The sequence below is a fragment of the Moschus berezovskii genome, chromosome 10 (genome assembly GCF_049115385.1).
Source record: "Moschus berezovskii isolate FMDL1 chromosome 10, NW_MosBer_1.0, whole genome shotgun sequence".
NCBI lineage: Eukaryota > Metazoa > Chordata > Mammalia > Artiodactyla > Moschidae > Moschus > Moschus berezovskii.
Window position 1 is genome coordinate 95,378,015 of NC_142469.1, and position 16,232 is coordinate 95,394,246.

Consider the following 16,232-nt stretch of genomic DNA (forward strand, 5'->3'; position numbering starts at 1 on the left):
TAATGTTGATTCTCTGGTGGCTTAGACTGTAAAGAATCTGCCTGCAATGCAGGAGACCTGGGTTTGATCCCTAGATTTGGAAGATCCCCTGGAGGAGGGAATGGCAACCCACTCTAGTATTCTTGCCTGGAGAATTCCATGGACAGAGGAGTCTGGTGGGCTACAGTCCATGGGGTCGCAATGAGTCGGACACAAGTAATAGACTAACGCTTGATCTTCCCTGGAGTGAAGAAACTTTCCAGATGCCTTCAGGTACCCTCCATAAATGTGTCCTGAGAAATCCTCTCTTCATGTTACGGAAATCATTTACTATATCTGGGTTCTAGTCACTCCATGGTGGGTGAAGCGTAGCCCAATTCAAGAAAACTGAGAAACCAAAGCTATATTGGCTTACTGGGGACTGCTTTTCAATTATATTCATTTATTTATTCATTTATAGTTAGACACATCTTGAGCAAAGTGGTGGGAGCTATGTTAAACTAGTTCTCTGTAAATAATTGCTTCTATAAAGTTTTCCACAGTGGCTGGTGACCAGCGGGGGAGATATGCCTTCCTGCTAAGTCATTTCATTCGTGTCCGACTCTGTGAGACCCTATGGACTATAGCCCACCAGGCTATTCTGTCCACGGGATTCTCCTGGCAAGAATACTGGAGTGGGTTGCCATGCCCTCTTCCAGATCTTCCAGACCCAGGGATCGAACCTGTGTCTCTTATGTCTCTTGCATTGGCAGGCAGGATCTTTACCACTAGCACCGCCTGCGAAGCCCCTTGGGGGTGGGGTATATGTATATATAAATGATATAAATGAAAGAATTAACCGCTCCCTCAAACAATGCCCCCGGCAAGCCTCATCTAATGGTTCCCTCCCTTTGTTACTTTAGAGTAATCTTGATTTAAGTCAGTTTTAAATCTTGGCCAGTTTTAAATCTTGGTAAATGAAATGGGGACTTCTCTGATAGCTCCATTGGTAAAGTATCCGCCTGCAATGCAGGAGACCCTGGTTCAATCCCTGGATCACGAAGATCTGCTAGAGAAGGAATAGGCTACCCACTCAAGTATTCTTGGGCGTCCCTTGTGGCTCAGCTGGTAAAGAATCTGCCTGCAATGTGGGAGACCTGGGTTTGATCCCTAGATTGGAAAGATACCCTGGAGAAGGGAAAGGCTACCCACTCCAGTATTCAGGCCTAGAGAATTCTGTGGACTGTGTATAGTCCATGGGGTTGCAAAGAGTTGGACATGACCGAGTGATTTTTACTTTCAAATGAAACAGACATATGAATAGCTGGCTTAATACTTAATCCCAAAGCAATGTATTCCTTAAAAGTTAGACTAATAGCAGTTGCCTATATACATAATGTATACCTACAGGAGGTTGGCCTTTAGCAGGGGATGCCATGCTGTGTGACCTGGGGAGTGAAAATGTGGAGTCCTAACCAGTGGACCAGCAGGGAACTCCCCTGATCTTTAAGCTTAATCTGTATCTTGAACTTTTTCTGTAGTTTCTACATGAGTGTTGGTTTATTAGCTACTCATGAATTAAATAAAATTATTAACTTTTCTAGTTTTCTACTTCAGTTCAGTTCAGTTCAGTTCAGTCGCTCAGTCGTGTCCGACTCTTTGCGACCCCATGAATCACAGCACCCCAGGCCTCCCTGTCCATCACCAACTCCCGGAGTTCACTCAAACTCATGTCCATCGAGTTGGTGATGCCATCCAGCCATCTCATTCTCTGTTGTCCCCTTCTCCTCCCACCCCCAATCCCTCCTAGCATCAGACTCTTTTCCAGTGAGTCAATTCGTTGCATGAGGTGGCCAAAGTATTGGAGTTTCAGCTTTAGCATCAGTCCTTCCAGAGAACACCCAGGATTGATCTCTTCTAGAATGGACTGGTTGGATCTCCTTGCAGTCCAAGGGACTCTCAAGAGTCTTCTCCAGCACCACAGTTCAAAAGCATCAATTCTTCGGCGATCAGCTTTCTTCACAGTCCAACTCTCACATCCATACATGACCACGGGAAAAACCATAGCCTTGACTAGACGGACCTTGGTTGGCAAAGTAATGTCTCTGCTTTTTAATATGCTATCTAGGTTGGTCATAACTTTCCTTCCAAGGAGTAAGCGTCTTTTAATTTCCTGGCTGCAATCAGCATCTGCAGTGATTCTACTTAATAATCAGCAAATGCAGGAGAGCGGGAGTTGGGCTCTTAGATGACTTAGGAATCTTGATGCAAGTAATTGCTTCAGAAAAAATAGACTTTAAGGAAAAAGTCCTAAGTGGTAGTTTCAGGGGAGAAGAGGTGAAATTATCTGGTTTTGTATGGAGAAAATGATCTGTGGGTTAGAGTGTTGGTTTAAATTCTGTTTTAAATTCTCTAGTAATTATTGTCGGAAAAGGCAATGGCACCCCACTCTGTACTCTTGCCTGGAAAATCCCATGGACGGAGGAGCCTGGTGGGCTGCAGTCCATGGGGTAGCTAAGAGTCAGATATGACTGAACAACTTCCCTTTCACTTTTCACTTTCATGCATTAGAGAAGGAAATGGCACCCCACTCCAGTGTTCTTGCCTGGAGAATCCCAGGGATGGGGGAGCCTGGTGGGCTGCCGTCTACGGGGTCGCATAGAGTTGGACACGACTGAAGCGACTTAGCAGCAGCAGGAGCAGTAATTATTGTGCTTACAAGGGGGTGTAGTCAATGTTAACACTTGTGAACTATTGTTTTGGTGTACGCACAAGATGCCCAGCTAACTTTTATTGGCAAATCTTGCGTGACCTGTCTTTCTGGAGAAGACGACAGCAGCAAGCATGAGACAGGCATACAAGTTCAGTCTGCTGTAACGGCAGCATGGATTTGTTTTTGAGAAATCTCAAACTGTTTATTAACTCTCTCAGGGAAATGACTACCGCCAACTGCCCCCATGGGGGGAGATGTGCAGGGACACCTGCGTCCTGTTGTTTGGAGGAGACTGGGTTGCTGGTGAGAAAATGAGATATCGCGGTAACTGACAGCCTTGGACCGAGAAGTGAAAACTAGAGACCAGTTGCCTGCCTCTGCAAGGCTGCCACTGATGCCAGTAATTCTGAAGATGTCTCCAAAACTCTGGAAAAGAAAACCTTGGTGGCTTGACTTGGAGCCTTGAGTGAGAAGCACAGTAATGCTGTGCTAGGCACATAATGGGCACTTGATAAATACGTGTTGAAAGAGTGAAGGAGTGAATAAGATTTGAATACTGTTTTGAAGCATTAAGTAGCATGTCCAATCGGTTGGGACATCCCATTGCTGGGGATAATACATAACAAAACCACTCTTCTTTACAAAAATAGCAAAGAGCAAATGCACACTACTATGTACAAAATAGATAGCCAACTAGGACCTACTATATAGCACAGGGAACTAAATTCAGTATCTTATAATAACCTACAATGGAAAAGAATTGATGAATTACTTTGTTGTACACCTAAAACTTGGAGAAGGTAATGGCACCCCACTCCAGTACTCTTGCCTGGAAAATCCCATGGACGGAGGAGCCTGGTGGGCTGCAGTCCATGGGGTCAAGAAGAGTTGGCCACGACTGAGCGACTTCACTTTCACATTTCACTTTCATGCATTGGAGAAGGAAATGGCAACCCACTCCAGTATTCTTGCCTGGAGAATCCCAGGGACGGGGGAGCCTGGTGGGCTGCCGTCTATGGGGTCGCACAGAGTCGGACATGACTGAAGTGACTTAGCAGCAGCAGCAGCACACCTAAAACAAACACAACATTGTAAATCAAGTTGTAAATAACATTTTTATTACATTTCAATAACATTTTTTCAAAATTGATGAAGAAATCAAAAAATAAAATTAATGAAGCATCTAAAAAAATAACAAAGAGTAATTCCCCAGTCTGTGATTAAAATGGAAAGGATTCTGTGGTCAGTCTTAAAACCAAAGGAACTTAATGTGTGTGTTTGTCTGAAGCTCTAACACTTTGACCACCTGATGCGAAGAGCTGACTCACTGGAAAAGATCCTGATGCTGAGAAAGATTGAGGGCAAGAGGAGAAGGGGACAACAGAGGACAAGATAGTTAGATGGCATCACCATAGACATGAGTTTGAGTAAGCTCTGGGGGATGGTGAAGGACAGGGAAGCCTGGCGTGCTGCAGTCCATGGGGTCACAAGGAGCTGGACACGACTGAGTGACTGAACAACAACAACTTAATGTGTGTTTGTGTGAATCTACAAAGGAGTCCATTATTCCTAATACCTACTTATCATGGTGCTGTTTCAGGAAGAACAGGAAGTACTAGAACACGCACATTTCTTAAAGTAAGATTTTGTATTTAAAAAATAAGAATCTGAGCATTTCACAGCCTGAAAAATAAACACAAAGCAAACAATTGCTAGTCTAATCAGACATTGGCAGTGTCTTACTTTGCATGTGGGTTGTACGTTGCTGGCTTGAAATCTTTGACCTTGCAATCGCTTCTGAAAATTCAAAGACTAAGTGAGATGTGAAAAGCTTCAATATTTTCCTAGGAATTGAATAAATACAATCTCACAGAATAGAAAGTTTTGATAGTATTTGTACTACCTAATGATACATTTTCATATGTGCTGACATTAATCATTCTCAAATAGGTTTTAACAGCATTTTTCCTTCTTAACATCCTGCTGCTGCTACTGCTACTGCTAAGTAACTTCAGTCGTGTCCGACTCTGTGCGACCCCATAGACGGCAGCCCACCAGGCTCTCCCGTCCCTGGGATTCTCCAGGCAAGAACACTGGAGTGGGTTTCCTTCTCCAATGTGTGAAAGTGAAAAGTGAAAGTGAAGTCGCTCAGTCGTGTCCGACCCTTAGCGACCCCACAGACTGCAGCCCACCAGGCTCTTCCATCCATGGGATTTTCTAGGCAAGAGTACTTACTGGAGTGGCTTGCCATTGCCTTCTCCGCCTTAACATCCTAGGTGAGGTCTAAATGCATTTTTCACCCACATCCCTGAGAAGAGAGAGCATGTTTGAAGCTTCCCACAGAAGCGGAGTAACCTGTTGGGGAGTGGTTCCAAAAGAAGGCATCTGCTCTTCCAACTACCAGCTGTGAATCTTTGAGGGCCTGATTTAACCTTTCTGAGCCTGTTTTCTCTCACTATATTGGTAAGGTGAGAACAATAGGGTTTACACTGTAGTACTGCTCTAAGGGTGAAATGTGATTGTACACAGAGAGTACACTCACAATGTCTGGTACAGAGTAAGTACCCAAATGTTTCCTCAATAATTCAAAATTTAAGCCAAAATGGGTGAAATGCTTAAAAATTCAGAAAACCAACCATTTTGGAAATAGACTGCTTCTTAAATGACAGATTCCAGAGAAAGTGGGTGCTATCTACTCCTTTCAGATAAAATGATAAATTCAGAAACATTGTATGTTGGATCACTAAACTATGGTTCCCAGGCCGTTTTACGACATGTAATTCATCAGGCACAGATATCCTGGTGCCCAACTGCTGTTTACATCCATTCTCCTACCACTGAGTCCCAAATCTGGATGTGTATCTAGTATTAGGGGCAATATTCCACAAGTTTCTTCATTTGTAAAGAGATACTGTGAAAACAGAGGCGCTTAGGTTGCCGGTTAAAACTGGGCTAATTTTTTTTTCAGCCCCACTGCCTTCATGCTTACTTCCCGGGTGATTCCGTTAACATTTTCATTTATTTCAAATATATACCGACTGCCTGCTGTATTCATACAACAAGCCTTCTTTTCAGGAGTAGGAAGAGACAGAATGCAAGGCCCTGAGGCTGTTATTATGGAAAGCCTTTATCTATGGAGAAACACTGACAGCAAATGAACAGATCCGTGTGACCCTGTTTCAGCCGTGCGCAAGCGAGAGGTGGCCTGGACCCCAGCATCATGCTCTTAAGGACAGGCACATTTCCAGTAACTGTCTCACTTCCCCAATTTCCCCGGGGAAGGAGGGGAGCGGTGTTGCCGATGGCATCGCCTGATATCACTTGTTCTGGGTGATAGGAGAGCGTGGGGCCGCCTGGCCCACCTCATCCGTGGTCTGATTGCATTAACCTCTTGGTTCCCTGCTCCTGCCACGTGAGGTGCCCTAATATGGTCAGACTCCGGCTGAGCCCAGGAGCGCTTGCCTTTCTCCGGCTCCCGGCGAGGAGGCAGGAACGCATGTTCAGAGGCAAGCACTCCGAAGGAAGGAAAACCGGGATCTAGGTTCGCATCTGGGCGAGTTGAGAGTGGGCTGCAGCAGAAGCCTTGCCTCAGGTCATCCATCCATCATTTAATAACCACCCCCCACCCTCAGCGACTCCGATCTCCCCTGGGGGGCTCCCTTTTCTCAATTCTCCCCTCACTTTCGGGGAGGCACCCCTGGGTGGAGCCCCAGCTGCTGTCCTGAAACAGGAATGGGAGGCGCCCTGGGGGTCGAGGTGGGCGGCTCGCCAAGGCTCCGGCTGCTCGTCGGGTCCTAGCAGCCTGGGGGGAGATGCTGCTGCAAGGCGTGTCTGGGGCTGCGCTCATGTGATGAAGCGAGGGAAAAATAAGGGGGAGGAGGAGGAGGCAAAGAGGTGGCTTTTTTTTTTTTTTCTTTTAAGGAGTTTGCCGCGAGCGCGTCTCCTGCATTCGCAGTCTGGGCGGGTTCGGAGGAGCACGGCGGGAGACTGAGGCGCTCTTGGGACTTTGCGAGTGCACGGCTTCTGGCTCTTCTCCGCGTCCCTGCGATTTGGGGGAAGGCGTTCACCAAGCGGCTAGCCCCCGGAGAACCGCAGACGAGCCATGGGCGCCGGGAGCTCCACCGAGCAGCGGAGCCCGGAGCAGCCGGAGGCGGGGAGCGCGACGCCCGCCGAGCCCGAGCCCAGCGGCGGCGGCTCTGCAGCGGAGGCGGCGCCCGGCACGCCGGGGGACCCGGCCATCGCCCCTGCGGACCCCGCCACCAAGGTAGGGGCGCTCCGGGCCACCTGCCCGGAGGAGGAGGGGCGGGGGGGGCGGGACGGCGGGGGTCTTTGCGGGGGGAAGGGGAGGGGGAGGTCGCCTCGATCTCCGCCTGCGGTAACTTCCCGGCCGGTCCAGCCCATCTGCAAACTCGCGAGCCTGAATCCCTCTTTCTAGGCTTTTCAGGGTTTTAGCGCCGGGGCGGGACCAAAGGATCCGCGAGCGCGGCGAGGGGGGCTCGCATCTTTGTCGTGGGTCTCCAGGGGGAGGCGACTGCGCCATCCGCAGTCATAAAATTCGCCCGCTGCCCGCCGCGCACTGAGCCTTTCTCCACGGTCTTCCGGTGGAGCGACCCAACCCGACCCCGGCGAGCTGCCTGGGGTGGGGGTGGGGTGCGGGGGTGTCTGCGGAGCCCCGACCCCCGGCCAGACGTGTCGAGCCCCCACCCCGTCTCCCTCTGCGGAAAGTCAGATGTTGGGCCGTGACGCGTGTTGCAGCCTGGCGACTCCGCCACCCGCGGGTTCCCCGCAGCGCACTGGCCTTGCCCCCGGCTGGGTCTGGAGCGACCGGGTTTGGTACCCAGTCCTCCTGCGGCAGGCGGCTGAAGCACGCAACACCGCCTTCCCGATGCAGAGAGAGCCTGGGGTGTAGCTCACTCGCCGCCAAAGAAAACCTGAGCCGACGCGGCATTTCCAAAACGAATGACAGGGTTCGCAAACCCGGCGGCGTCCTCCTTTTCGCTCAGTTCGCTGGACTCAGTGGGATTAACAAATACTGGAGGAGTAGTTAGAAGTTCTCAAAGGATGCAGTCGAAGGCGTAAGGGAGTAGTCCCTGTCTATTCCGGTCTATGGAGGCAGTGCTGAACGTCCTAGACATTTTGCATTTTATAGTCCTAGGTCTTCGAGGATGCAATATTTATTCTTGGCAACTGCAGCCACCAAGATTGTGACTTGTCCAGATCGTTGTTTTTTAGATCTGTTTTCCAGCATGTGTGTTCATTAGCCAGGCTTCACCCCACCCGTTTTGTGATACTTTTATGGGAAGATGTGGGTAACCATCCTTAATACTTAAAAAGACAAAAGAAACGTGTCAAATTTGAGAATATACAGAGTACTTGAGAACCTTTAAGAGTTATCTCAGGAGGTATAGATACTTACAGTGTAAGGGAAAAAAAAAACTGAAATCTAGGTAAAAATCACAGAATTATGACCTCATCGCCTTGACCTTTTAGCTGTGGTAGTCTAGCTTGGATGGAGAGACTGCTTTTAACTAGATTACCTCTAGTCATTAACATACCTCCTTGTAAAACCCAAGGTCCCTAGAGCTGTAGATGCTTACAAGTAGCTACTGTGCCTGGAATGCCTAGATTCTCTAAGATATGCTTAAGAAATCTACTATCCTTTTGAGGTCTCAGTTATGTATATATATTTATTTGACTGCACCTCGTCTTAACTGCAGCATGTGGGATCTAGTTCCCTGACCAGGGATCAAACCCAGCCCCCCCCCGACCCCCCACCCCGCTGCCGTTGGGAGCTCAGACTACGGACTTCAGTGGACCACCAGGGAAGTGCCTCAGTTATGCTTTAATATTTACCGTATCTCACTTTTTGATGTCAACTACTGTCAAAATGGCTGCATAACCAGTATTTAGAGTCCGGTAATGAAAGTAATTTTAAGGCATAATTGCTAAAAGCTTGCAATTGGGGAACATTTTTTTCTTTGGCTTTTACCAGCCCTTTCAGGTCTTAGTTCACATTAAGATATGGTACTTATTCTCTTTCCAATAAACTTCTGTGTATTTGTTTAAAATATTGCTTCCTTTCTGTTCTCTTTATCTTCCTTCCAAAACATCATCCTTCTTCCTCTTTCCTTGTCACAACCATCTTGAAACAGTGAGATGACCTCCTTTAAAAAATTACTTAAATGACATCCTGAGTATCATTGAACTTTCTGGCAGACTGCCCAGTTATCAATTTGGAGACAAATCAATACACTTACATGTACATGTTAGAAAACGTGTAGTTTTTCATTGTGACTAGCAAAATTTATTACTCAGGTTTTGAAGACCTGAGTCTTTTCAAAGGACTCTCTAATTAAGAATGATTCAGCATGTAGCTTTCGTCTCCTTTCTTCACCCTAATTTCGGACCTCTGAGTAATTTCATCTGCCATTCTGGGTTCCCATAGCACCATGGACCCTTCTTACCAGCCGTTTCCATGTCTGTGGGTTTAGTGACTTGATGAGTAAGTGTTCTCCTGGCTGCTGTCAGTGCTCCAGAAAGGCAGGGACCGTACCTGGGTTTGCTCATAAACAGGTGTTGCTCCATGGAGTGTGTGGCTGGCATGTAGGATGATCCTGGCACCTTGCTTTTGATTGTAGATGGTCAAGTTGGGGAATACCTTGGTCCATCTGCTTTCCTTTTTAAACTTTTAATTTTGTATTGGGGTATAACAGATAAGCGTCTACTTTTTCTTTGTCTTTATCATCATGACCTGTCTCACTTATCAGATAGTGACTCAGTCAACTCTGATTATTCTCAGACCAGGTGAATATCTAGCAGAAAACTAAGATTTGGGAACTCAGCTTTCTTTTTCTTTAGAATGGCTTGTTTACCATTGCATTTCAAATTGCCTTTAATATCAAGTAGGACAAATGCATGATAAATGCAAGTGGCTCAAATGAGACCACTTCATACATTGAATTAGTGATGAATTACATCTTGAGCTTTTTTGATTGGGTCTGTGGACATCTGGGGAGGTTTAGACTAATATATCCCCCTCCCCCTATCAGAATGCTGATCTTTAATTAAAGGCTATTAACATATTTCCCCACCCCCACTGGTAAAACCTGATTACACAAGCTGTATGGATGTGAGAGCTGGACTGTGAAGAAAGCTGATCGCCGAAGAATTGATGCTTTTGAACTGTGGTGTTGGAGAAGACTCTTGAGAGTCCCTTGTACTGCAAGGAGATCCAACCAGTCCATTCTAAAGATCAATCGTGGGTGTTCATTGGAGGGACTGATGCTAAAGCTGAAACTCCAATACTGTGGCCACCTCATGCGATGGGTTGACTCACTGGAAAAGACTCTGATGCTGGGAAAGATTGGAGGGGGAGAAAAAGGGGACAACAGAGAGTGAGATGGCTGGATGGCATCACCAACTCGATGGACATGAGTTTGAGTGAACTCCGGGAGTTGGTGATAGACAGGGAGGCTTGGCGTGCTGTGATTCATGGGGTCGTAAAGAGTCGGACACAACTGAGTGACTGAACTGAACTGAACTGAACATTTAGATGCACTGAGACAAATCCTGATTTTATCTGTGATGTATTTTAATGGAAATGGAAGGAGTCTTATCTTCCAATCAATATTTTACAATCTTTATATGTTAATTGTGAGGCAGAATGGCTTGATCAGTTATTTTCCAGGTTAAATTTTGAGAGTTTGCAGGGTACAGGAAGATTAGACCACCTGAACACGGTGGTAAACCAAGCCTAATGTTATCCATTGCCTGCTTTCATTCAGGTAGCAGCATCGGGTGGGGTTGGCCAATGACGAACTTCCTTTTCTCTGACACATCTTGATTTCTCCACGCTCCAGGCTACATCTGGACTATCACAATCCTCTAAATTAACCTTTCTGTCTGTTTAGTGACTTAGAGCTGGAAATGAAACAGTTCTCAGTTCAACAGGGTAAGGCCTACCTCCCTGGCAGGTGGGGAGACTGAGACCCTTGTCAGTGTTTCAAGCTGTGGTTCCATTTGGCTGCAAGAGCTGTGACGCAAACAGATGTATGCAAATAGAAGAGTCTATTGTCCTGATGAATAGTTAAGGATGTCGCTACCTTTTGTGCATTAAACAGAGAATTGAGTCTTCCAGCTGTATTTCCTAAATCCCGTCCCAGCCTAGGGTATGTGCTGTTTCCCACTTGCCCCATGTTTACTAGAGATGGGACTAGAGATGTCTGTCATGTGATTATGTCACTGGTTTTACATGGAAAGGGCCAGACTTTAAGATTTCAAGAGAATTGTATGTTAACAGAATGATGTTTTCTGGGTGTGGCTGCCTGTATTCGTATGAATTTCCCTCAGATTAGAAGAGGTGTTACTTGCTGATGAGAACACAGTCTGAAGATTGGAGTTGTGGGTGTGAGCATGGTCACTTAGATCTGAGAGCCAGTGGGGGCTGCATTGCCTTCCCTTGAATCCATTATAGGCTTTTAGGCTCTTAGATGTGTCAGATCAGCAGAGATTTCCACTTGAAATACTTCCCTGGGCGAAGGACAGCTGAAATGTGCATCCTTTCTGAATTCACTGTGTGTCCACTAATCTCTGTGCCAGGATCACTTTAGACTACATCAAAAGGATGATTCCAGTTTGGTATCTTATAGGATAATTAATAAAATGGAAAGAAAATGTTCTGTTTTAAAAGGCATTAAGAAATAATTTCATTTTCTTTATCATTTTAACACCTGTTCAGTGTTACAGAATACCAACGAAAGGAAAATCAGCTAAATAGTAATTCTTTATGTTATAGTCATTCAAGAAGTGAGAAATTAGAACTTACAGCACTTAGTGATTTGAGAAAAATACATCGGTACTTTTAGTGCAAGAAAACTATAAAACTAAATATCCTTGTAGCTAATTCTTTGTTCTCTCATACCCTAAAAAATTATAATTTAGGAGAAGTTTCATTTTAAAATAATTTAATAGAAAAATATGAAAAAAGCTGGGTTTGGGAGGGAGTAGCATTATATCTTATGAATATGAAAGCTTATTTTCAATAAACTATTTAAAAATCTATAATTATAATTATTTGTCTTGTCTGTTTAGCTTTTGGGCCATTTTCTTGCAAGTTAGTATCTTATTAAAGAATGTAAGGTAGGGGTTTATACCTGTGATCCTACCTGTTAGTACATCTAATAAAAGGATTAGGGTGAAGCTACTAATCTGTAATAATTTCAGTTATGTATACATTTATATTTCTTATTATGAATAATTAAGTTTACTTATTTAAATCTGACTATAGGCCTGGCAGCATAATTCTTGAATCATAAAGGCTTTATTAAAGGATGATCAAAAGTACTTGCTTACTCTTATTTAAATGATTTATTTATTTATTTGGCTGCGCTGTGTCTTAGTTTCGTCACTCGGAATCTTCATTTCAGAACAGAGGAACTTTATTTTTCCAGCTGCCACATGCAAACTCTTGTTACTTTCGGCTTGTGGGATTTAGTTCCCTGATCAGGGATTGAGCCGGTAACCTCTGCGTTGGGAGCCAAAGTCTTAGCTACTGGTTCACCAGGGAAGTCCCTAAAATGATTTTTATTTAAAGTCATTGCAAACAAGATTAATTTAATGTTTGTTTTTCTAAAAATGTTAATTGTTGAGAACTTATAATTTGTAGAGGATGATAAAAAGGGAAAGTATCCTATTCCTCCCACCCCTGAAGTACTCATTGTTAACAACAGTTTGAAATCAATGTTGGTTGTTTCTTGCATATTCTTCAAAACCTTTATGCCTGTGCAAGTATATAAATAAGAATAGCCCTGTCTTTTCCTTTTAACAAATGAGATCCTAACACATAAATTCTGAAACTTTAGGGTTTGGCTGTCTTTACATATCAGGATATAAAGATCTCCCTTCATTCTTATTGGCTACATGAATTTCTCATTTATGTGTGGATTGAAGTACCACAATGATTTAACCAATCCCCTGTGTGTATATTTAGATTTTCCTAGTCTTGTTATATTAAATTGGCACAGGGAATATCCTAGTTCAGACATCTTTGTATGTGTGCAAATGTATCTCTCGGAGAGATTTCTGAAAGTAGGGTTGCTGGATCATAGGATTTCTATGCATTTTAAATTTTGATAATTCTTGATAAATTTACTTTCCAAAGAGATTCAGCCACTTTGCATTCCTACTCTGTGGAGACTGGCACTCACTTTCCCATGCCTTGCCTCGGTGGATAGCAGATTTTCTAGTGTTTGCCAATCTGCACCTCAGTTGGCACCTTGGGTTCCCTCAGTTCATTTTTAGTTATGAAGCTGAGCACCCTGTCAGGTGTATTGATTGTATGCGTTTTTCCTGTTCAGTACTTCGTTGGGAACTGGACTGGCTTTCAGAACATTATAGGCTATAGTTTATTTACCTGTTGAGTTCTCAGTTACTTAGTTGTGTCTGACTCTTTGTGACTCCAGGAACTGTGGCCCATGAGGCTCCTCCATCCATAGGATTTTCCAGGCTGGAATACTAGAGTGGATTGCGATCTCCTTCTCCAGGGGATCTTTGTGACCCAGGGATTGAACCTGCACTCCTGCATTGGCAGGCGGATTCTTTACCACTGAGCCACCTGGGAACATATTTAATTTTAAAAGACTTTCACCTTCCAGAAATTAATCAGAATTGGGAAATAACAAGCTTAGAATAAAAACAAGGCTGAGGTATTGTTCCCTTTCCTTCCCAAATTAGTAAAGTGGCTTTAATTTTATTTGCTTGGATCGACTTTGCAATGACCTACTTCTTTAGCTATCAATTTAAAAATTTCTCCTCTGGGAACAATCTAAAATCATCCAGTTGCCAGAAATTTCTTCATACATCTGATCCATGAAATGTTGGAATCAGGAATTGTGGGCAGTGGAAATTCACTTCCTGGGAAAACAGTAGTCCCCTCCCCTGGGCGCCGTTCTCAGTTCTCATAACAAATGACAGCCTGGCTCTGTTAACTGGAATAAATATGTTTTCCCAGAAAAACGTAGGTGTTCAAAGCACTGGAAACTACAGCGTCTTTCCCGGACACTTAGGCTTCTCTTAATGCAAGTATTCATTCAAGATCAAAGGTTTTTGTCTTCCCCGCAGTTTCTTCATGATGTCGTGTAAATGAGACAAGCCAAATTTTAGGAAGGGGAGATTACTATAAATCAGTGGCCCGTCTGCTATTTGTTATATGCAGGCATGCAAATTGTGGGCGTCCGGACAGATTACATTTTCTGTGGTTCCCAAACCTGGTTGTGTAGTTGAATTACCTGGGGAGCTTTTTAAAGATCCCACCCGGCCCCCTGCTAGATTATTCTATCAGAATCCCAGGCCATTCCAGCATCTGAGATTCTGTAGCCTTGATGCTCATCCGGGGTTCTGATTTGTCTGGTGTGGACACCATTGTCTGGAGGAAGCGGATTACGGGGTGTAGGAGCTAAGGGAGGTAATGGAGGGGTGACGGCAGCACACGCTGAATGATGTTGGCGCTCCTGTGGGTGGCAGAGAGGGCTTCAGAAGAGCAAGGGGGAGAAAATAAAGGGAAACCTCTCCCCTACATAACTTCACCCTGTTATTCTGCTGTCCTGAAACCATACGTGGTGCTAGTATTAACAGTATTGTTCTTAATGGAATGCACTCTTCAGGGTAAATAAGTATGGAATCAAATGTTCTTTTCTTTTCTCTGAGCCAGGATCTACGTATCAACATTGACTTTTTTGTTCCCACCTGATGCCTCTTAACCGTCATCTCTCATTTATCATGTTGGAAACATCACTTGAGTTGGTAGGCAGCAGCTGTTGGCTTCATTTATGGCCTTTGGCTGGTCCGAATGTCGGGTGAGGAGATCTTAACACCTAACCAAGTCGTTGAGGATGAGCCCAGAAGAGGGCTGTCCGGCTTTCTGCACCACTTAGTTGCTATTCTGTCTTGATTTCATTAACATTTCTCAACTGGCTCCTGTACTCCTGGAACTGGGGATACAAAGAAGAGAGAAATCCAAGAGCTTGGTGCTTAAAAAAAAAAAGGTGCTCCTTTTCATGCAATCGTCTCTTCAGTCCATTAAAACGGATTATTTTCTGTCTAGAGGAGGAGGTCTAAATTCATTTTCTGTACTGGTCACTGTTGTTCCAGTGCCATTGATTAAATAGTCTCAAGTTTCCGTATTCACATATATGTTTATTGATTTTCTTTTACTTTAAAATTTTTTCCTACTCTGTTTATTTGTACACATAGTTAAAAGCATTAAGAGAGTGGCTAAAAATCTAATCGATTCTAATGGCAGATCCATGGTTTGAAATATTTTTATATTCTACATCTTCAGGCACTATTAGAGCATAGTCTCATGGCTATAGTAAGTTTAGTGAAAAGGAAAGTGTTCGTTGCTCAGTTGTGTCCAACTCTTTGTGACCTCATGGTATGTAGCTTGCCAGGCTCCTCTATCCATGGGATTTCCCAGGAAAGAATACTGGAGTGGGTTGCTGTTCCCTTCTCAAGGGGATTTTCCCAACCCAGGGATCGAACCCAGGTCTCCTGCATTGCAGGCAGATTCTTTACTGTCCGAGCCACCAGAAAATATATATATAAATACTAAAAAGTGGGGAGCCTGTGTTTTCAGAAGTGAATTAATTTTTTTGGTATATAATAATATTATTCATTAAAAATAATCACTCGAGTATTTCCTAACCACTTACGCTATGAAAGGCCCTGGTTCTAGATGCTTCAGGGGGTAAATAACACAGCATTATCCTTGAGCACCTCATGATCTAGGTGAGGTAAGGGGTCCCCAACCTTTTTGGCACCAGGGACTGGTTTCGTGGGAAGACAGTTTTTCCACCGACCGGGGGTGGGGGATGGGGATGGTTGGGGTGATCCGAGTACATTACATTTAGTGTGCGCTTTATTTCTAATCTAATGCCATCACTGATGTGACAGCAGATACCGGTCTGGGGCCCAGAGTTTGGGGACTCCAGCTTTAGAGGAAAGATTCGATAAAAAGATTCAAATAAGTTCAGCAGGCAATAGAAGAACTGCCATTAGTTGGTTCGTGTCTGTTCAGTGAATTGTCTGGATAGCTGATGTACAAAGAAAAGACGATTTTGCCAAGTGTCACAAGCAGATAAAGGCCATATTAGTTAGGAGGCCGGAAGGCACAGGGCATATGAAGGAGCTGAATGTTTGTAAGAGGATAATAGGAAGATGACCATAGAATTGCAGGCAGTTATGGTAAGAGCCGCACAGGCTGCAGAGAGCCCTCCAAGTGGAGGCTTCTGACAAAAAGAAAGCCAAGAGGCAGACCCTTTCACACTCAGCAGAGAGGACACCCCTAGGAGCAGGAGCGTGGGAGGCAGATATTAACCCGAGGGATGGGATGGGTACAAAGTGTAGGCTCAGCCAAGGGGCAGCCAAAACCAGCTGAGACTTCCAAGTCTTGGGATGTGGAGTGCTCCAGTTTCTCCGGTAGACAAGGGTGTTCCCCTCCTGATGTAGGTTTCAGTTGTCTATTGCAGTAGCCAACCGTGCCAAACAACGACTTCCACCAGGTGTA

At 44.7% G+C, this 16,232-nt stretch overlaps 1 protein-coding gene across 1 annotated transcript in view; it reads left to right on the plus strand.

Moving 5' to 3' along the window:
* Positions 1-6,592: 6,592 nt before the first annotated feature.
* The window catches only part of AKAP12 (A-kinase anchoring protein 12), a 109,997-nt gene continuing 100,357 nt past the window's right edge, over positions 6,593-16,232 (plus strand). The window contains exon 1 of the mRNA XM_055432980.2: positions 6,593-6,935. Within this exon, the coding sequence (XP_055288955.2) occupies positions 6,774-6,935 (162 nt within the window). The 5' untranslated portion in view covers positions 6,593-6,773. The remainder of the gene's footprint in view (positions 6,936-16,232) is intronic.